We start from the raw sequence: 24,106 nt of genomic DNA on the forward strand, positions 1-24,106 counted from the left end.
CTGCACCCAGTGCCATGGAAGAAGTGAAAGGGGCTGAAAGGGGCAGTGAAAGAGGCAGTGAAAGGGGGGTGAAAGAGGAAAGGGGCTTATCCCAAGCAGCAAAACTGATAGGACTCGGGGTCGAAAGTGTCACCGACGACCCAACAGGCAGCGTGACGGAGGCAAAAAGCGCGAGAGTCGCCCTGAAACAAGGGGGACCCAACAACCCTCAAACTCGCATGAAGCGAGGGGGGGGGGACTCTGTGGTCGCATCCATCGAACCCATTGCATCCCCTAGGGGATTCCTAGGGGTCCTGAGCATTTACTATAAGAGGACTCACGCTCGGGTAAACCCAGGCAGGGTACTGCTAACTGGCGTCCAAAACTACCAAACAAACTGTCTACAGCTGAACACCAGGGACGTGTACGCTCACTGGGACCTAGCAGGGGCACCACCAAGTATCAGGATGAGGCCAAACACCAGTGGCAAGTAGGGCAGAACCCCCAAGATATATAAAAAAAAAAAAAAAACGCAAGAGGACAACGTACCCCAAGGAAAAGAGCCGGCCGCTGTGATTGGTGACAACAAGCTGCACAGCACCCTGCACCCCTCACCAGTGCAAAACTACCTCCTACCTTAAGGTAAACTAGGGAGACAAAACACCCAAGTACCCAAAGGGCGGCCGAAAAACCAAGGAGTTAAATGGACCCACAGAGGCAGGTCCCAAGGAACCTGTGGAAGGTAACCCCAAGCTTCAAGGGCAGTACCTACAGGGCACCTAGGGAAGGGAACCCTAGGCACATGCAGCCCGAGTATTGAAGATTAACTCCTGGCTCTCGCACCCCTGGAGAACAGCCGCCACACACAAGGACACAGCGGCGTAAAAGTCTGGAGCCAGAGCACACAACCGCTGCCTATAGCATCAGCCTCAAGCACTGGGGTGTGGATCACCGGAGCCGTAGGTCTGGGCCTCCCACTTCCCCCCTCCCGTTGAGGGGGGGAGCTGCACAGACAGTGGCACGGCAATGGGTGACATCATACTAGTTTGCTCGTTTTTGTTTGAGGAGTTCTATCCACTTGTTCGGCTTTTGGTAGCAATATTTTCACCAGAATAGGGGTTTGTTTTGGGATGCTTACCTTTCGGGGTGCCTGACTCAGTCGATGGTAGACACCGAATGCTTCCAACCACACGGGGGGGCTTCTATAGGCCATTGCTCCCCCTTGCCTCTCTGAGGGGGGAGGGGGCAGGTTCTGGCCGTGGTCCCCGGTAGGCCCAAAGAACTCCATACACACACAACTGATGCCAAAGTCGGACATTAGCATATCAACCTGGATAGCTCCGGGGAGCCGAAGAGGCTCCCCCCCCCCCCACCCACCCACCCAGAAAAAGAGCTTAGAAGAAGAGCAAAAATCTCAACGCTCCAGGACACCAACCACAATTATGGTGGGGTGCCAACTCCAGGGTATTCAGGCTGGTCCAGCACTGCAACACCACAATGGAAAAAAACACCTGCAAAGAAGCAGCTGCCTAAAGATATCTCTCCCCAGCATATGGACCAAACACAATGACAGCTCACATCTGTAATCAGAGTGGCCAAGGAATGTAAGCAAACCAAAAGGCAGCAGTGGAGGCACAAGGAGGCAAACGGCAAGACAATAAGCATAAACATCCTGAAAAAACCAGCATATGGCAAGGAGCAAGGTTCAGTGGGAAGGTCTATAGCCAATCCATATCACTGAGACTTGCAGGGGATTTAAGTGCCAACAGGACAATCCTGACAGGAACACCAGGCATGGGGAATGTTCACCAATCGAGCACCTAACTCAGGCTAAAGAAATGCACAGCTGAGGAAGGCACAAGCAGCGTGGAGCAGGTCTAGCACACATACACCCTGTGTCAAGGCAAGAAAGCTGGAACACAGTCAGACAAATTGACCCAAGGCCAACCATGAGAAAGAATTAATGAGGCAGTGTACTCTACAATACCCTAAACAAAATTTGTTATGCAACAGCCAAAGAATCAGCAAAAGCAGCCTGTGACAAACAGAGAAGAAAAAACTCTAGATGCTCAACTGAACATCCAGGTGATTTCATAGCGGTACTCAGATGAAATCACCCACAGACTGGTGCATATAGGTACCCTCTACATTAAGTTTCATAACATATTGCATTATATTACAAAAAATATAATATATATATATATATATATATATATATATATATATATATATATATATATATATATATATATATATATATATATATATAATATATATATATATATAATATATATATATATATATATATATATATATATATATATATATATATATATATATATATATATATATATATTTATATTATATATGTCGTACCTAGTAGCCAGAATGCACTTTTTGGCCTACTATGCAAGGCCTGATTTGCCTAATAAGCCAAGTTTTCCTGAATTAATATATTTTCTCTAATTTTTTTCTTATGAAAAGATAAAGCTACCAATTTCATTATGTATGAGATCAATTTTTTTTTATTGGAGTTAAAATTAACGTAGATATATGACCGAACCTAACCAACCCTACCTAACCTAACCTATCTTTATAGGTTAGGTTAGGTTAGGTAGCCGAAAAAGTTAGGTTAGGTAGGTTAGGTTGTCGAAAAACAATTAATTCATGAAAACTTGGCCTATTACGCAAATCGGGCCTTGCATAGTAGGCTGAGAAGTGCGTTCTGGCTACTAGGTACGACATATTATTTATATATATATATATATATATATATATATATATATATATATATATATATATATATATATATATATATATATATATATATTTATATATTACTGCTTGTGTTTACAACACATGCTCAGAGCAAGGCATACACCCAAGACACAGGTCCCTATGCACCACCAATACAACACTGAGACTCAAGATGAACTAGACACACTCAAGGCGGTGCTACTCAACTTCAGAGGAGATGTTTATCGTAGCCAAAGACTGTCGATAAAATAATGCCAAGGAATAAACGAACAAAGTGCAAACTGCCAGGCGATAAGTGAGATTGCTGCCTCTTCCAATTGTGTTGTGGTGGTGGTGCTGCCATCTGGTGGTGGTCAGAGTAGTAGCTGATTGCCCAGTCATCTCTTACAAAAATGATAATTTACATTATTTGATTTCAATTATTGTTTGGTGTCTAATGTTCAGTCTAATGTTCTATTTTTTTGTATGTCAAGGAGATAGTGTTCTCGGTGGTAGTACCTCAACTTGGTACCTAACGTTTGATTCCCAACAACATAGCCAGACTATTTGGACTGTTATTTCTCATGGTGGGCGAACTGGCAGAGCCGGGAGGGAAGAATGCTTCAGTCTGTGAACCCATATTGGCTGGTGGATCAAGGAAGCAACCGAGAGGCTTTAGCTCATGCTATTACTACAGCAAATGCATATATAAATTTCAAAAGTGTGAGAATTATAAATGCAGATTTTTAACTATATATAACTTACCTTGGCAATCAAAGAATTCCTCCTCACTTCCTGATGTATCAGAATCCCTTCTAATACTCTCCATTCTCCAGTTTGCTATCAGATATGGAACAATAATAAAGTAAGTTAATAAAATATCTGGTTTATTATCTGGGATATTGACTATATAGTACTGTATATATAAAATATGTTTAACATTTTAAAGCACAATATTTAAACTTCCTATTACTCTTACCTTGGTTTTGGGAATTTAATGTGTTTCTAGAACCACTTCTTGACCACGACCCTCTCTTTCTGGTTTCGTCTGTGAGAACACTATCCATGCTAACATTTAATTCTCGTCTTTGAAGCCTCGGACTTGAACCTGACAACCGGCCATTTTCTTCACCTTCTACATTGTTATTGTTATTATTATTATTTACAATACCCTTTACTACTGTTTCTTCGTCATCACAAATAACATGAGACTGTTCACCTAAATCATTACTAGTCCTAAATGAGCTGTATTTGCTCAATTTTTCTAGATTAGGAGTTCGATCTGATGACACACTTGGGCTCTGAGGAATGTCTGCTCCAGCTTCTGGAGTAGCACTATCATCTTCACCTTCCTGCTCATCATCACCCATTGGTCCATATTTCTTAGCAAGCAACTTCTGAGTTTCATTTTCAATATTGCGTATGTCTTCAATTGTGAGTCCCCACCACTCGTCCATCCATGCCCAAGCTTGACGATGAGCTCGGAGCATTGTCTTTCTCAAAGCTGCAAATGGGACACAGAAACAGAATTTATATTTAATTTTTAATGAATAAATAGAACTTTCTCAAACTATATTCCAATTTAAAAGACTAAGTACTACAGTCTAGAGACAGTGAAAGTTAATGAAGAAAACTGGTAGAGAATGGGAGTTTCAATTGATTCATGAACAATGCACATTAAGGATATTATTACTGTTGAGGTGAAAACATGGAACAACCACTGTAGGTGCTGCGAAGTATTGTGTCCCTCTAGCTCCAACCCTCTATTCTTTAATATGCTAATGCAAGGCTTTTAAATTCATTTACCTGGACCTGTTCCACATCAGTTTAAAGTTCTCACCCGAGTGTTCACAATAACCTCCAGTGCTGCGTTTAGGCCGGAAGAGAAACAATCTTCGTCCACATGGTTTATTGTCAACAATGATGTCACAGGTATACGTTACATAGCTTACTATTTACAACATTTTAAAGAAAGGAGCATCTCTCAAAACATGCTACACTTAAAGTCTGTAGTATTTAACCCTTAAACTGTGCAACACGCCATATGAAGGGTTGAGTAACTTGCAATAAATTGCACGTGATGGAGTACTACGCAAGATTTAAATGGCCTGAGGATATACAGGGTTAACCTCACCTTCATCAGGGCTCTTGTAAACAGACGCCATTTTTTTTTAAATTGTGGGCCAAATTCTCGGGAGTGAGGGGCTCAGTAGTGAGTGAGCCACCAAGGCTGGCGCACGCAGCATGAGTTCACAGCACTGCTGTTCAGCGTGTGACCCACAGCATCGCCTAAAAATGCTATTATATATATGTTCATGCTATTATTTAGCGAAGATAGTATTGTAACGGTTCTATTGTTACGTAAAGTATGGTGACGTAAATGGTGACGTAAAACATGGTGACGTACAGTATCTCGCAAGTGTCTGCTCTAGACCACACTTGAAAGTAGACTCTTGTTAATGTTTGCTATTCTGCTGCTTATATGCTCGGGCAACACCTCACCGTGTTGCCCGGGCAACGCCTCACCTCATTCATCTCCAAAGGTTGACAGGAATATTAACAATGCATTTGGAGTGAGTATATTATTGGGATAATCTACTCGCTACAGTATTACAGAAGACCCCTGACTGTGATCAAAATGACCAGGATTCTGATAATAGCAGGATTGTTGTGATAATTAGCGCTGTAGTGGGAGGAGTAATCTTGGCGGGGAGGGAGGTAGCATTGTCTGCTGACTCTGTGTGACCACCTTGTACTGTCTGGACTCACTATACCAGCTTAGTTGTTCACTATGGTAAACAAAACATGCAGATACTTATATATAATGTCTGTATATAGTGGATAAAAGCAAAAACAGTATGGTGGGAGGAGAATGGTGGCGAGTCAGGTGAGGTGAGGAGAGGGGAGGGAGCGAGTGACAGCCAGTGACAGGCTGCCACTGCCACTGCCACTCAGCATACCAACTTAGTGGTTCGTTATGGAGAACACAAATGTAGATACTTATATATAACATATATATATATAGTTTAATAACAGCAAAAGGAGTGTGGGGGGGAGAAGCCATTTTGGTGAGGGAGGTGGCGACATCTGCATGATTTGTCATGTTGGTAGGGGTGGCCACTATGCTCTTTGGGCACTATACCAGCTTAGTTGAACAGTTATGATGAACAAAACATGTAAATACTTATATATAATGTGTGTATATAGGGTAATAACACCACAAACAGTATTGTTGGGGGAGAAATTTTAGTGCGTCTGACCTTGAATGAGTGAGGGAGGCAGCCGCTAGCTGACTGTGTGTAGTGACGTCTCTTAGTGCCTGAACTAACTATATCAGTTTAGTTGTACAGTTGTGGTGAACAAAACATGTAGATACTTATATATAATGTCTGTATATAGTGAATAAAAGCAAAAACAGAATGGTGGGAGGAGAATGTGGGCGAGTGAGGTGCTGAAGGAGTGAGTGGCAGGAGTGGCTGGCTGGTGTGTGGTGGTCACTCCTCGTTGCTTTTTGACTCATAATACCAACTTGGTGGTTTGTTATGGTGAACAAAACATGCAGATTCTTATATATAACCTGTGTATAGAGTGTAATAACCGACAAAGTATTTGTTCACTGTTTGATGAACATAATTGAATCAACAATATGCGCACCATAATTTTGAGTACAACGATGATTCACACATTTTATTATATAAATATATCACAATACACACTATTTAATAATATTTACAGCAAAAAAACTACAAAAAAATCAATCAGAGACATTGAAATAATTAGGTAATTATCTCTCTGTGGCCACTCCTGCCTGACATCTGGGGCGGAGCAGACCGCCTGGGACGCATTATGAATCAGCGCCTCTTTTTTTTTTTTTGCCAGACTTCCCCGTCCTATAGCGGGCAAAATATGCCACTTACGGTTTTTTATTTTTTTTCCATGATCAGAGAACACAAATTATTAGAGGATTTAGAAGAATTTTTTTTTTTGTTATGTGCCTGTGGGTGACAATGGCCAAATAGCCCTTAGCAACACAAGGGTTAATCCTAACAACCAGTCTCATGTGTGAAATACTATGTGAACAATTCCAAATTGTTTGTGCAAAATGAAGTTTTCAGAGAACCAGACACAATACCAATTCCAGAAAACACCATATAGTACACAGAGGTTTCTCAAGAAGATGTGGACAAATTACTCAAGGAGCTAGGAAGAAATAAAGCAGTTGGACCAGATAGAGTTTCACCTTTGATTCTGAGAGAGAATGTGCACTTGAGCTGAGCATTCCATTTCAGTTGATATTGCAGACATCTTTTCATACAGGAATCTTAGTAGATATATGTAAAAAGGCAAACATAGTGTATCAAATGATTACATGTACAATACAGTATTTGGTTGATTAGATACACAGAGTTTAGTGGTTTTTATATTTATTTAGTAGTCTTGGTTACAGCAGTCGGTTTGTTAGAAGTGTAGTGAAGTGTTGTGGGAGTGGAGACGAAGCCTGGAGCAGGGCAGAGAGCTTGGATGCGGGGTGAGAGTCGTAGAACGCAGTGCTCTGAATGCAGGCAGATTCGAGGAGTTCAGTGCAGGACAAGAGCGTGGCAGCTCGATTCTGCCGGATTCTAGTTGACTGCTCTGTGTCAAAGTTGAAACTTCTTTGAGTCAGAAGGAACTGGACACACCGAATGCTACATTGTTGTTGGTGAATACTGAAGATGTGTGATATCCTTTAAGTGTCTGTACTGAACCACTCTTGAAGGTAGACTAATGATTATTTGCTATTGATTGCTTATATAATTGGTCCACACCTCACCGTCCTATAGCAGGTTATGAGGAAGTATTAACTGTAAATTGGGAAGAGGTATGAATTCATAATTAGTGGACTAAGTAGAATTAAGAAACCCATCTCATTATCTGCACATAAGCTAATGAGAGTTTGGAGCAAGTATATTACTGACATAATATATTTGCTACATAACTCCCCTTCTTATGGAATGAAAGAAGAGACATAAAACAAAATTGTACATTTACAATTTGCACTGTTAAAGGGATAGGATATGGGCACCATATAACCGCTGCATATTTAAGCTTTGGTCTAACAAAAGTCGTGAACAATTTCTTTAGAATTTTGCTGTCCATGTATATAAAAGCAATTCTGAAGTTAAAAGTGTAGCATAGGCTCCTCCCACGATATTCTTTATGTGATCCTCAGGTGATAGTTTTCTATCTAGAACCACCCCTAGATCTCTTTCTTTATCAGAATTGTTTAAAGATTTCTCACATAATTTATAGGTTGTGTGGGATCTATGTTCTCCTATTCCACATTCCATAACATGGCATTTATTTGCATTATATTCTATTTGCCAAGTGGTGCTCCATATACTTTCAAAAATTCAAATTCAAAATGTTTATTCAGGTAAAGTACATACATACAAGGTGTGATACAAATATTGATGAATTTATAGATAGAGCTAGTACATACAATGCCTAAAGCCACTATTACGCAAAGCGTTTCGGGCAGGAAAAACACCATAGACTAAAACTTAATACTAATTGAGATTAGAGTATAAAATGTGTTGGGAAAATATAAAAATAAAAAAGGGGAGGGAACAAGGCAGAAAAACAGCAAAAAACCAGGGATGAACGCAATGAAACGCCATTTTCTGGGTGAGCCCCGGAGGCTCCCTGGAGCTTATCGGGCTAATGTGTTTTATATTAGACCGAGACATTAGCTATGGAGTTCAGACCTACCAGGGATCAGCGCCAGAACCTGGCCCCTTCAGAGGAGTTTCAGGGAGCAATGGCCCTGGAAAACCCCCTTGTCGTTGCGGTTTTCCTTATCTGCCATTGACTGGAGCCAGGCACCCAGAGAGGTAGGCATAACAAAACAAACCCCACATGGTAAAAAAATAAAAGAAAAACCGAACAGAGAGGTAGAAACTCCCTACAATCCCAAGGAAACAAGCAAACATCACACTTTACTGCGGCTCCGGACCTACCTCGCCGGCTGCCTAGCATCAGTTCAAAAGCTAAGCTTCAACCAATGCGAAAAAACCGCCGACCGGTGTGAGGGAGGGTTACCAAGGAGCCTCTGGGGCTCACCCAGAAAATGGCGTTTCATTATCTTGAGGTTATCTTGAGATAATTTCGGGGTTTTAGTGTCCCCGCGGGCCGGTCCTCGACCAGGCCTTCACCCCCAGGAAGCAGCCCATGACAGCTGACTAACACCTAGGTGCCTATTTTACTGCTAGGTAACAGGGGCATAGGGTGAAAGAAACTCTGCCCATTGTTTCTCGCCGACGCCTGGGATTAAACCCAGGACCACAGGATCACAAGTCCAGTGTGCTGTCCGCTCGGCCGACCGGCTCCATTACATTCAACGCTGGTTTTCTGTGGGGAGCCCTTATGGCTCCCTGGAGCTTCATACCCAAAGAGAAGGAAAAGAAAGGGCTGACCCAGGAGGCGGCGGCCACAAACTCTGCAACACGAAGCCGAGACAACAGGCCGCAACCTGCGACCCAAGGCAACAAGAACACACAGGAGCAGACGCGCATAAAGAATGGGCAGCCAAGAACCTGTGCGACCCTCAAACCCCTGCTTCTGACATGAGCCCTAGACGTCACCAACACAGCAGCAAAAGCTGCAAACGTCCGAACAGCACGGGTGCAAGGACAGACCGCAGGCTGGAGAACTTAAAAACTCTGCGAACGACCTGGGAGACCCGAGCACTGAAACAGGGAACGAGAGAAACCTGATCAACCCAGAGCGCATCCCCAGACACGGTACACAGGTAACTGCAAAAAAGTGCAACCGGACAACACAGGACGCACCTCCGGCCGAACCAATCAAGCATCAATAACCCAAGAACCCCTCCGAAAAGCAGCCATCTCAACCGTCGCCAGAAGGACGGAGAAAAGCTGCAAACGTACAAACCTACCACCAGTACCAAAGAGCAGAAACCTGAATGGAAGGGGCTACCACAAACTGAGGAGAAGATAAGAGGGCACCCTGATCAAGGACCAGGACGGCTCAGGCAATGCATGAGCAGGCCGGAGGTGAAACAAAACACGAGAAAGTGTACGAAACGGGGCCGATGTGACGTCCACCCAGAACGCAAGCCAGAGCGGCTCCGCCAGCGCCGCACACAATGACAACCTATGAAGAGCAAGAAAAAGTGCATAGAAACACCAGGAACGTCATATTGTCGCCGAAACGAACCTTGCAGATGGGACACTGTCAACAAAGCCACCTGATCACCACAGAGATGGTGATACTCGCATCAAAATACCAGACGCGAAGAAGGAGAAGGCTGAACCAATCACGTACAGGACTGGTCTGACCTGCCGAAAGAGGCAGAGCCGCAGGAAAACGCCCCGGGTTCGGACACGTATCAAGCAGCGTCTGAAAATAACCAAGGGACCATAAGGACCATAAAATAACCAGCCACCAAGGGACCATAAGGACTACTCTCGTGGGAATGGGCTCCAGCCGAGCCAGAACCCGAAGCAACAGCTGGACCGGGAAAAGAGGAACTAATACCCCCACTTCGACCAGTTCTGCATCCACCGAAAAGCATCCACCGTGAATGCCTTGCAGGGTTAAAGGGCACCACATAGAATGGGCGACGCTTAGAGCACGCCGACTCGAAGACGTCCATAACCAGGAGTACATACGTCCGGCAGAGCCAACGAAACGAGTCGGCGACGACTGGCCAATCCGCAAACAGAGTAATGAACCAAGACAGCTGTCCGCCAGAATGCAGGACACACCCTGGACATGAACCTCATGGTTAGCCAAACCCCGAGAATCCAGCAAACAAGCCACTAAGGGACCAACCCCAAAGGTCAAACACCTAAGATAAACCCTGTGGTTCCGGCAAAGAACCGCCAAAGAACAGTCCGAATGGAGCTGAATGGTAGAGCACCGAGTGACCCAAACCCTCCGAAGCGCAAACCAGACAGCCACGAACTCCCGAACCGTGCTGTGAGCCCGACGGACAAACAGACCCCACCATCCTCGGCCGACCTGGTGAGCACTGGTCACAAAGTCCCAGCTGAGAGATGACCCATCCATAAACACATCGAGCAAAGGCTCAGGAAGGTGCCAAGGCACGGAACCCCGAAAACCCCAAACAGGAAGCTGGTGACGCAGCACCAATACAAAATCCCCGGAGGATCGAACCCAACAATTGCAAGAGAGGCGGAAGGGAAGTCTCCGAAGGAACCAAACAGACGCCGAAGCCAAACCCGACTCAACGGGCAGACCAGCACGTCAAAGTTCAGATTCCCGCACAACTGCTCAAGCAACCGCTGAGCAACCCGGGACTCCCTCATGTACAGCTGAAGGCGGGACCACAGCCGCAGCAACACTTCTGGAGGGAAAGACAAGGAGTGGCCCTAGAGCCCTAAACAAGACCCAGCCAGGTCCGAACCCGGGATAGAAACAGATGGAATGGCCTCCAGATCACCAGGAAACCAAAGCCGGCGATCTGGAAAGAACCGCACCCCTGGCGAGCAGACAAGCGGACAGACTATGAGCGCACACCTGCCAGTCGTCGAGGTAGGCCAGACACCCAATCCCAAGCAGACTCAGACAGGGCACCAAGATCCGGTAAAGATGCGTAAATACACCAAGTGCCAATACAAAATAGGGAAGGCAACAAAAGCGGCAAGCCTGAAGCCCCACCACCAACAGTGCCAGTCCTGGAAAATGGAGAGGAACGTGCCAAGAATTGACCTGGAGGTCCAGGACCACCATTCAGGCACCCGGCCCCAACAGAAGCCAGAAAGGAGACAACAGTCCTCCAATGAGGGCATAGAATCCAAGGCGCAGACTGAAGAAGACCAGAAGAACCGCAGATTCGACAGGCCCATGTCTGCATAGAGCAGACGGGAACCCCAAAAGGATGAGGCGGATCGACCATGTCCAACGCACCCACTAAGACGACATGACGAAGCGCAGGGGAAGAAGCCCACCCCGCCAGCCATGAACCCCCAAAAGGGGGAGAAGCTGTCCACCGCCACCACCAGAGGCCGGAAGACAACCAAAAGCACCCACTAACTGCGGGACCATGGGAGAGTCAACAGAGCAAGCTGCTCCCCCAGCTCCCCGTCAACAGTGAAGGGAACAGAGCACCTTGTGAAAGAAAAAGTATACACACACATATACACACATATATATTATGTATATAAACATACACATACATATACAAATACTCGCACACACAAGGTATGTTACACAATAGAGTAGCAAACGGTTGGAACAAGTTAAGTGAGAAGGTGGTGGAGGCCAAGACCGTCAGTAGTTTCAAAGCGTTATATGACAAAGAGTGCTGGGAAGACGGGACACCACGAGCGTAGCTCTCATCCTGTAACTACACTTAGGTAATTACACACACACAGTGTACACATGTACATGTACATGTGTACATACACACATACACGTGAAAAAAACTACAACCCGCCAACCAGTGGGCAGAGAGCACCACACTGGCCAGGCAAAGAAGGCACAAAACTGCATCAAAAGGCCCACCTCAACAACAAAACCCTAAAGTCCCAGCACGACCACAACACGTGCCAAGACCCAAAAAGATCAGACTGCAAGCCAGGAAGACCCCGGAACCCCAGAAGGTAGAACCGGGTCACACATGAGGAAACAAACCCCCCCGAACCCACAAAGGGGCACCAAGAGGAAGAAACCTCCGGAACGAAACCAAAGAACTCAAAGGAACCCGGAATCGAATCAGGGGGAGCCCAAACCACCACATTTGCCAGCGTAGATACACCACAGAAAGGCAAAGCACAGCCCCCAGACAGAACCCCCAGGGAAACGGTCAAAACAGACCAAAAACCGAGGGACAAGGTGTGGGAGCAAGCTAAACAGACAGGGACACCGAGCCCAAACCCTAGTGGCCCAGACCCAAAACAGACAAAACAGAAAACCCGGTGTAAAATCAATACTCAAACGTTCCCACAAAAACAGGAAATGGGCAGAAAACACCAGAAAACAAAGAAACGACAACAGGAGAATAAAACCCCTGAAAAAGCTTAAACACTCACCCAAGACGCTCGCTCGTACACCCAGGCGCATGTAAACAAACCGCAACGCCGCCCTGGTGGCCACGCCGGGAAACCGGCAGAAGAAAATGGCCACCAGAACAGAGGGCTGTGACCGATGCAAAAGATACGAAAACACACCAGCAAATGTGGGAAGCAAGCAGACTGCATGGGCAAAAAGTTCACCCAGAAGCAGAAAACCCAGGCAGGGGCAAACCACCCCAGAACTGCTAGCAGGCATCCCCCACAGCCTCAGGAACCCGCAACAGAGGCCTCGGGGCAGAGCCGTCCTCCAAGTCCTTAAAGAAAAAGAAGAGTCCATTGGAAAGGCAGCAAGAAAGGGCCACTGACACCTTGCAGTCTGCTAGCCAGGACAACTCCGGAACCTTGTAACGGAGCCAGAAAAGGAACGAAGTCCCAAACCTGAAATCCGAGGGATCCATTGCCGAGGCATAATCCGGGTCACGCAGGAGGTTCGCCGCAAGGGCCGCCCACACTGCAGCAGGTTGGATGCGATAAGCTGAAAACCTCCAGAAAGACGGAACCGAAGCACCCGGGGAACACGGAACCGAACCAGGGGAGGGGCAGACACCAAAAATCCAACTCATATGCAGAGGGGAAAAGAGAACCCCACTCCTTGCAACAGTAAGCCCCGCTCAGAGGGTACAAAAACTCAGGCAGGGTCCAGCGGGGCCCAAGGCCCCTAAGTCAGCCCCTCCCCAGTCCCAGAGTCCTCTCTAGCAGGACCCGGGGCCGAGTCCTTCCCCCAAGCACCGACCCCACTAGACAAGGCCTGCACAGCTGTAGAAGCCGGATAGAAAGAGGCCCACTGGTCAGACCCAGAGGCTTCGGCCGGGGGTGGAGACTCGAATGCCTCTGTCGCCACACCAGAAGGGGCATCCCCCGAGGCTGCCCGAGTCTCAAGACCAACTAACCCCTGCCCTGACTCCGAAACCTTCAGACGTTTTGGGGCCGGAAGCAGGGGAGGGGACCTGAATGCACAACGGCAGGAAAAGGACCAGGAGGTGCGGACTGAACCAGGGTCAAAGTGACCCCCACCTCCAAGTCCGGGTCCCTATAAGCAAAATGGGGCAGCCACGGGGCATCCGGGTGAACAACCAACCTAGCGCATTGCAACAACCTAAACCTAGAATGCAACGCTTGTGCAGCCTGTACCTAAGATCATTATCCATAGACTGGGTAAATTGAGTCACCAGCAAGCAACAGTACTCAGGGTCGAAAGCGACAGCGACCCAACAGGCTGCATGACGGAGGCAAAAACAGTGAGGGTCGCCCTGAGACTAGGGGACCGAACAACCCTCAAACTCGCACGATGCGAGGGGGGGGCCTCGGGGTCATATCCATCAGACCCACGCATCCCCTAGGAGATTCCCGGGGTCCTGAGTGTTTACTTGAAGAGGACTTGTGCTCAGGGTGCATAGATGTGCATAGATGACGGATTTGGGGCGAAAAACGGAGATGTCTCCAATAAAGAGGTAGAGAAGACAGTCACAGATATAAATACCTTGAAAAACGCAAAACTGGAACACATTTGCAAATTCTACGCTAAAGGAATATGCACATATGGAAAATTAGGAGCAAAATGCCATTTTCTGCATCCTCGAAAATGCAGGAACATGTTGGAGAGGGGTATATGCCGTTTTGGAACAGGGTGCAGATACTTCCACCCTAAATTATGTCAATTTTCAATTAGGGACAAAAAATGCTACAATCTTCAGTGTCCGGAATTCCACGTGAGAGGTACACAGCGTTATTGACGGGAAGATCAATATGACACTACTGGAAATTTTTTAAGAGGAAGGCGGAAACAGAGTAGTAAATATAAGAGAGAGGAACAGTCAAATGGAACCACTACAGGATTACAGAGGGGGAACAAAGATACCCACAAGACTGGAATACAAATTATCAACAAGCACACAGGTACTACACCAGACAACACCCATCCTACTACCAAAACTGGATGAATCACTTCCAAAACAACACACCCTGGACGCAAACACAGTGGCCTCCTTACCAAAGCCTCAGATATTAACACCAAGTAAGGCTTCCAGCACTACCACTAACACGATAACATCATTTATATTTGCCAACATCCAGGGTATAAAAACACGCAAATCCAACAAAGTTCACTTTATAGATGGTCTCGTTCATGAGGCAAATGCACTGTTTGCAGCCCTAACAGAAACCCACACAAAGGACTACCATGATGGTGAAATATGGATCTCAGAGTACAATCTTTTCAGATGTGATAGGAAACACCGGCTTCAGGGTGGGGTCAGCCTCTACATCAAAGACACACTCATCTGTGCTAAGCTGCTAAACACCTCAAATGATATGGTGGAAGTGCTGATAATCAAAATAGAGATTCTAAATGTAGTTATTGTCCTTGTATATAAGTCACCAGAGGCAAACCCTCAGCAGTTTAAAGACCAACTAATGAAAATAGAACACTGCTTGGAAAACCTCACAAATCCAGCTCCGAACATCATTCTGCTTGGGGACTTCAACCTACGGCACCTGAAATGGAAGCACCTGGCTAATACAGTAATATCAGAAAGAATACCAGGAAGTAGCCTAAATGAACAGGCACATGCAAATGACCTGCTACGGATGTGCGACAGGTTTGCCTTAAACCAGCAAATAGTAGAACCAACTAGGAAGCAGAACACGCTGGACCTCATTTTCACTAATAATGATGAATTGATCAGGAACATAATGATTACAAATACCTGTTACTCAGATCACAACTTAATTGAAGTTATGACAACCATGGGGAGTAGACCTTCAAAACCAGTCCAGATTCCCGGTGGAGGAGATTTCAGCCAATTCAACTTCAATAATAAACAGATAAACTGGGAGCAAATAAACCAGGACTTCACAGAAATAAACTGGGAAGAACAGCTAGAAAATGCAAACCTGAACCAGTGCCTGGAAAAAATAAGTTCAGTAGCACTAGAAATATGTTCAAACCGCATACCCCCTAAAAAAAAAAAAGAGGAAGAGATGCAGATTGGAACGGGAACATCGTTCCCTATATAGGCGAAGAAAACGAATCGCGGAACAACTTGAGAGTCGCACCCTATCTCAAGAATGGCGAAGAAGGTTAGGTAGAGAAATAGAAACAATTGAACGGAAGCTACAAGAATCATACAAAACCCAGGAGAGGCAGAGAGAGCAAAAGGCCATCAGTGAAATAGAGAGAAATCCGAAATATTTTTTCTCCTATGCAAAATCATGATCAAAAACCACATCTAGTATCGGGCCCCTGCGAAAGGGAGATGGAACTTCCACTGATGACAACAAAGAAATGAGCGAGCTACTGAGGAAGCTGTTTTCAGCGAGCCATTAAACACACAAAAGATTGATAACCCAAATGAATTTTTCATGGATATGATACCAACATCAAATCATATATAAGACGTCACCCTATCCCCACTGGATTTTGAAGAAGCCATAAACAGTGTGTCTATGCACTCTGCACCAGGCCCGGATTCTTGGAACTCCATATTCATAAAGAACTGTAAAAAACCACTATCGCATGCCCTCCACATTCTGTGGAGACAAAGCCTAGATACTGGCGTTATTCCTGATATACTAAAAACAGCAGAGATAGCACCACTTCATAAAGGAGGTGTGACGGTAATCTCCTTCAAGAGATTGAGCCTGCTCTTCCCTCCACAAATACGTCGCAACAAATATATATAACTACTAGGGAAGAAATGTCCAACAACGACAACAACATCTCCAAGGTTTGCCAGAGCGCAAAACGTATGCAGCCAGGGACACCTGTTCAGACTCAAACCGCCAAACTACCTGTTGATCGCTGCCGGCTCCTCGCTGATTGGTCGCCGGTCTGGCTGCAACTGCACTCGCCCCCCCCATACTACTTGATGTCTGGGGTCGCCACGACCTCAGACCTCAGAATATTCAGTGCTTCCACAGTTAACACTTCTCCCGGCTAGACGTTAGCGTATACTGAGAGAGGTGGTAGCTTAAAGCCAATATTCCAGCACCTTACCTTTATTTTTGTATTGCACTTCTTGTTATTTTGTCTTAACGTAACTTTTCATTGTGTCATTTAATTATTCTTATTATTTTGATTGATTGATTTTATTATACGAATTTGTTTGTCCCTTTTATTTATGTTTTGATTTATTTAACGTAATTAAAATTTCATTGTTAAAATTTACTTGTGTTTTGTGTGTCTTCTCCTTACCTTACCACAGACGAAGTTCCAGTTTTTCTATTTTTTTTTTAATAACTATGTGACGAGGCCATACCCCTAGCCTTAAACAGCCGAACACCAACGCGTTACCGTCACAGAGGAAATAAGGCAGAGGCAAAAAATTACAGACCGATAGCACTAACATCGCACATCATAAAAATTTTTGAGAGAGTGCTAAGAAGTAAGATCACAAAATACATGGAATCACAGCATCTCCATAACCCCGGACAACATGGCTTCAGAACAGGGCGCTCTTGCCTGTCGCAGTTGCTGGACCACTATGATATGGCATTAGATGCTATGGAAGACAAACAAAACGCTGATGTAATTTACACAGATTTCGCAAAAGCTTTTGATAAATGTGACCATGGTGTTATTGCACATAAAATGCGTTCAAAAGGAATTACCGGAAAAATAGGCAGATGGATCTACAATTTCCTGACCAACAGAACCCAATGTGTAATAGTCAACAAAATAAAATCCAGCCCATCAACCGAGAAGAGCTCAGTGCCCCAGGGTACTGTGCTTGCTCCAGTACTTTTTCTCATCCTCATATCGGACATAGACAAGAACACAACCTATAGCACTGTATCATCCTTTGCAGATGACACTAGGATCTTCATGAGAGTAGGCAACATAGAGAACACGGCAAACCTCCAGTCAGATGTAGATCAGGTCTTTCTATGGGCTACAGAAAATAATATGGTGTTTAACGAAGATAAGTTCCAGCTCATGCGCTATGGAAAAATGAAATATAAAAACGGAAACCACGTACAAAACTCAGGCAAATCATAACATAGAACGAAAAGGCAATGTAAAGGATCTGGGTGTACTCATGTCGGAAGACCTTACCTTTAAAAAACACAATAAAGTAGCCATCACAACTGCAAGAAAAATGACAGGTTGGATAACAAGAAATTTTCACACTAGAAATGCTATACCGATGATGATACTTTTCAAAACGCTTGTGCTCTCTAGAGTGGAGTACTGCTGGACAATGACAGCCCCTTTCAAAACTGGAGAAATTGCTGACCTGGAGAGCGTGCAGAGATCCTTTACTGCTAGAATCCACTCGGTAAAACATCTAAACTATAGGGACCGACTAAAGAGCCTAAATCTGTACTCCCTTGAGCGCAGGCGGGAGAGGTACATAATAATTTACACGTGGAAAATATTAGAGGGGCTGGTCCCAAACCTGCACACAGAAATAACATCACATGAGACCAGAAGACATGGCAGGATGTGCAGAATACCCCCGTTGAAAAGCAGAGGTGCAACAGGTACTCAGAGAGAGAACTATCGACATCAGAGGCCCGAGACTGTTCAACACGCTTCCACTACACATAAGGGGCATAACTGGCAGACCCCTCACAGTGTTCAAGAGAGAACTGGATAAGCACCTCCAAAGGATACCTGATCAACCAGGCTGTGACTCATACGTCAGGCTGCGAGCAGCCACGTCCAACAGCCTGGTTGATCAGTCCGGCAACCAGGAGGCCTGGCCGACGACCGAGCCGCGGGGACGCTAAGCCCCGGAAGCACCTCAAGGTAACCTCAAGGTAGGTAAACCCAGGCAGGGTACTGCTAACCAGCGCCCAAAACTACCAAACAAACTGTCTAAAGCTGAACCCCAGGGAAGTGTACACTCACGGGGACCAAGCTGGGGGCACCATTAAGTATCAGGGTGAGGCCAAACACCAGTGGCAATGAGGGCAGAACCCCCTACCAAGGCAAAAACAAAAACAAAAACAAAACCCCGCAAGAGGACAACGTACCCCAAGGAACTGAGCCGGCCGCTGTGATAAGTGACAACTAGCTGCACAGCACCTTGCACCCCTACCAGTGCGAAAACTGACTCTTACCCTAAGGTAAACTAGGGGAGACAAAAACCCCAAGTACCCAAAGAGCGGCCAAGAAACCGAGCAGTAAAACGGACACACAGAGGCAGACCCCGAGAAACTTGTGGAAGGTAACCCCAAGCTCCAAGGGCAGTACTTACTGGGCACCTAGGGAAGGAAACCCTAGACGCATGCAGCCCGAGTACTGAAGAATAACTCCTGGCTCTCACACCCCTGGAGAACAGCAGCCACACACAAGGCACAGTGCCGCAAAAAGACTGGAGCCAAAGTAGACAACCAGGTCGATAGCATCAGCCTTAAGAACTAGGGTGTGGATTGCCAGCACAGTAGGTCTGGGGCTCCCCCTTCCTGGGGGGGGGGGGGGAAGAAGGCTGCGCAGACAGCGGCGTGACGACGAATGACATCATACTTGTTTTCTCATTTTTGTTTGGGGAATTCTATCCATTCGTTCGGCTTTTGGTTGCAATTTTCACCCGTATAAGGGTTTGTTTTGGGACGCCTACCTTTCTGGGTGCCTAACCCAGTCGATGGCAGACAAAGAATGCTTTCAACCACACGGGGTTGATTGACAGTTGAGAGGCGGGACCAAAGAGCCAAAGCTCAACCCCCGCAAGCACAATTAGGCGAGTACAATTAGGTGAGTATGGGGGTTTCTATTAGGCCATTGCTCCCCTTGCCTCTCTGAGGGGACCAGGTTCTGGCTCGTGGTCACCGGTAGGCCCATAAGAACTCCGTACACATGACTGATGCCAAAATCTGACATTAGCATATCAGCCTGGTAAGCTCCAGGGAGCCGTAGGGGCTCCCCCCCAGAAAAAGCCCAAAAGCCCAGCGAGAAAGTGAGAAAGTAAGAGTGTATTACCCAGAACCGCGCAAGAGCAATAAAATGTGAACACTCTCTTCACTTTGAACATCGCAATTATCGTCCTAGGTCTTTCATTTTGGTAACATTGTAATTACCTAAGTGTAATTACCTAAGTGTAATTACCTAAGTGTAGTTACAGGATGAGAGCTACGCTCGTGGTGTCCCGTCTTCCCAGCACTCTTTGTCTTATAATGCTTTGAAACTACTGACGGTCTTGGCCTCCACCACCTTCTCCCCTAACTTGTTCCAACCGTCTACCACTCTGTTTGCGAAAGTGAATTTTCTTATATTTCTTCGGCATCTGTGTTTAGCTAGTTTATATCTATGACCTCTTGTTCTTAAAGTTCCAGGTCTCAGGAAATCTTCCCTATCGATTTTATCAATTCCTGTTACTATTTTGTATGTAGTGATCATATCACCTCTTTTTCTTCTGTCTTCTAGTTTTGGCATATTTAATGCCTCTAACCTCTCCTCGTAGCTCTTGCCCTTCAGTTCTGGTAGCCACTTAGTAGCATGTCTTTGCACCTTTTCCAGTTTGTTGATGTGCTTCTTAAGATATGGGCACCACACAACTGCTGTATATTCTAGCTTTGGCCTAACAAAAGTCGTGAACAATTTCTTTAGTATATCGCCATCCATGTATTTAAAAGCAATTCTGAAGTTAGAAAGCGTGGCATAGGCTCCTCGCACAATATTCTTTATGTGGTCCTCAGGTGATAGTTTTCTATCTAGAACCACCCCTAGATCTCTTTCTTTATCAGAATTCTTTAAAGATTTCTCGCATAATATATAGGTTGTGTGGGGTCTATGTTCGCCTATTCCACATTCCATAACATGGCATTTATTAACATTAAATTCCATTTGCCAAGTGGCACTCCATGTACTTATTTTGTCCAGGTCTTCTTGAAGGGTATGACAATCATCAAAGTTTCTTATCCTTCCTATTATCTTAGCATCATCAGCAAACATGTTCATATAATTCTGTATACCAACTGGTAGATCATTTATGTAGACAATAAACAGCACTGGTGCAAGAACTGAACCCTGTGGTACTCCACTTGTAACATTTCTCCAGTCCGATACATTGCCTCTGATCACAGCCCTCATTTTTCTATCAGTCAGAAAATTTTTCATCCATGTTAGAAGCGTACCTGTCACTCCTCCAATATTTTCCAGAACAACCTCTTATGTGGAACTCTGTCGAAAGCCTTTTTTAGGTCCAGATAGATGCAGTCAACCCAACCATCTCTTTCCTGTAATAACTCTGTTGCTCGATCATAGAAACTGAGTGATAGAAACAATCTACTTTTGTAGATTGGAACTATGTTAGCCTTTTTCCACACATCAGCTACAACTCCTGTATGCCTGAAAAATCAGTTGAAGAGGAATGCTGAGCTCAGGTGCACATTCTCTCAGAACCCATGGTGAAACTCCATCTGGACCAACTGCTTTGTTCTTATTTAGCTCCTTGAGCATTTTTTCCACTTCGTCTCTAGACACTTCTATGTGCTCTAGACACCTCTATGCCATCTTCCATACGGCTGTAGGCGAATGGAAGATGGTGAGGAGGGGGGAGGAGGAGCGGAGTTACTGTTTGGAAGGGGAGTCCCCTTCCATTATAACATCAGGCAGTGAGGACCTTTCTGGAGTGCACTCTGGCACGTTTTGCCTGCATACCACTAAGTCCTGGTTGTGGCTCACTGCTCGATTTTCTCACAACAAATCTGTCCATGGAAGCTTGTTTTTCCTTTCTTCACAAGCTGTCTCTGTAGTAAGGCATCACATTATCATTGAAAAGATTAAGGCAATGGCCTACTACAGCTTTCTCTGGGCGAGTCTTTTCAATAAAAGTTTGCATCTCTTCCCACATCTGACACCACTTCTTAATTTCTCCAGAAGGGACATTCTGTACTGCCTCATCCTCCTCCACTGGAGAAACATCCTCAGCTGGGTCTTCTTGCTGTTCCTTTTGATGGGCTTGGAGTTCTTCGGTGGTCAGTTCTTCGTTGTGTTCTTCCACCAACTCCTCCACATCATCACCATCCAATTCCAAGCCCATTTGCCGGCCCAGAGTAACAATTTCCTCAACATTAGGCGCATCATTTACAGGCTCAAACCCCTCAAAGTCTAATTCTGTCACACATTCAGGCCACAATTTTCTCCAGCCAGAGATCAGGGTTCTTTGAGTCACTTCTTGCCAGGCTTGTCAATGAGTTTTAAAGAACTACAAATGTTAAAATGGCCTTTCCAGAACTCTTTGAGAGTGAGGTGTGTGGCTTCAGTCACTTCAAAACATTTCCGGAAAAGTGCCCTTTCATAAAGTTTCTTAAAATTTGCTATGATTTTCTGGTCCATAGGCTGAATTAGAGGAGTGGTGTTAGGAGGAAGGAACTTTATTGTGAGAAATTTACTGTATCTGTGCATCAATTCATCTTCCAAGCCTGGAGGATGAGCAGGAGCATTGTCGAGGAGAAGCAGGGCCTTGAGTGGCAAATGTTTCTCCTGTAGATATTTTTTTTATGGCAGGGGACACCACTTCATTCACCCACTCCAAAAAAAAAAATCCTAGTCACCCATGCCCTTTTATTAGCTTTCCACAACACACATTTGGTGTTTCTGCACTTTATACTGTTTGAAAAGCCTTGGATTTTCAGAATGATACACTAGCAAGGGTTTAATTTTCAAATTGCCACTCGTATTTGAACACAGCACAAGCATAAACCTAAATTTCATAGGCTTGTGTCCGGGCAATGATTTTCCTCCTTGGTAATGTATGTCCTCTTAGGCAATCTTTTCCAGAAGTCCTGTTTCATCACAATTAAAAACTTGTTGCAGTAGGTATCCCTCAGCCTCTGCAAACTCTTTAAATTCTTCAATAAATCGTTCAGCTGCTGGTCTGTCTGAGCTGGCTGCCTCCCCATGCCTCGCAACACTATGGATACCACTTCTTTTTCTAAATTTTTCACACCATCCCCTGCTTGCCTTAAACTCTTTTGTATCTGCATCATTCATTCCAGGGGTTTTCTTTACAAGGTCTTCGTGCAATACCCAGGCTTTCTCACAAATGATGGCCTCTGAAACACTATCACCCGCTAACTCCTTGTTGTGTATCCAAATTAATAACAACTTTAACACTTCTTCAAGTATTTGTGGTCTTTGTTTCATGATTGTTCTTACGCCTTTTGCCACTTTAGCACTCATAATGTCCTTTTTCTTGCTAAGTATAGTGCATATCGTTGACGTGGCTTTGTACTGCCAACAAAGTTCAACAACACGTGTACCATTTTCATGCTTCCGAATGATCTCTTGTTTTTCTTCTATTGTGATCCTCACATGCGCTTTCATGCCTTGATCCTTATCACTAGCTTTCTTGGGACCCATGGTGAGATATATAATAACTTTTATGGTCAAATGACCAAAAATCCAACAAAACACTGAAATTCCTGATGAAGAATTGATGCGGGATAGTCACAGGGCACGAGGCACTGGTAAACTGAGGGATGAGGGGCGACGATCGCCGTGCCACCATGCGCTAGGTCGGCCTGTACGCGTATCGACGCACTCGCTGTCCGAGGTAACCCTCACCTTCCGAGGCAAATTTTCCGAGGAAATCCTGCTCGTATTCTGAAAACCTCATATACAGGAACACTCGTATTCCGAGGTACCACTATATATGCATATAATATCCAAAACCGCGGTGCGCCCCTCCCAAAGCTGCTGCCAACTTGCCGCCGACACATTGCTGCGTGGTTACCGGAAATGCGTCTAATAAATAAACGGTGCAATGCTGCGTCGTTACCGAGCAAAAGTGTTAAGATATGGGCACCACACAACAGCTGCATATTCGAGCTTTGGCCTAACAAAAGTCGTGAACAATTTCTTTAGTATTTCGCCATCCATGTATTTAAAAGCAATTCTGAAGTTAGAAAGCATGGCATAGGCTCCTCGCACAACTTTCTTTATGTTGTCCTCAGGTGATAGTTTTTTATCTAGAACCACCCCTAGATCTCTTTCTTTATCAGAATTCTTTAAAGATTTCTCACATAATTTATAGGTTGTGTGGGGTCTATGTTCCCCTATCCACATTCCATAACATGGCATTTATTCACATTAAATTCCATTTGCCAAGTGGTGCTCCATATACTTATTTTGTCCAGGTCATCTTGAAGGGCATGACAATCATCTAAGTTTCTTATCCTTCCTATTATCTTAGCACCATCAGCAAACATGTTCATATAATTCTGTATACCAACTGGAAGATCATTTATGTAGACAATGAACATCACCGGTGCAAGAACTGAACCCTGTGGTACTCCACTTGTGACATTTCTCCAGTCCGATACATTGCCTCTGATTACTGCCCTCACTG

At 45.1% G+C, this 24,106-nt stretch overlaps 1 protein-coding gene across 12 annotated transcripts in view; it reads right to left on the minus strand.

Annotated features, from left to right (window-relative positions):
* rdgB (retinal degeneration B) overlaps positions 1-24,106 on the minus strand; it is a 507,955-nt gene that overhangs the window by 322,340 nt on the left and 161,509 nt on the right. For all 12 annotated transcript variants that reach the window (XM_069311958.1, XM_069311951.1, XM_045726080.2 and 9 more), the window contains 2 exons: positions 3,695-4,219; positions 3,481-3,555 (listed from right to left, as the gene is read on the minus strand). In XM_069311958.1, the coding sequence (XP_069168059.1) occupies positions 3,481-3,555; positions 3,695-4,219 (600 nt within the window). The remainder of the gene's footprint in view (positions 1-3,480; positions 3,556-3,694; positions 4,220-24,106) is intronic.

Source organism: Procambarus clarkii, chromosome 71 (genome assembly GCF_040958095.1).
Source record: "Procambarus clarkii isolate CNS0578487 chromosome 71, FALCON_Pclarkii_2.0, whole genome shotgun sequence".
In the NCBI taxonomy this organism is placed as follows: Eukaryota; Metazoa; Arthropoda; class Malacostraca; order Decapoda; family Cambaridae; genus Procambarus; species Procambarus clarkii.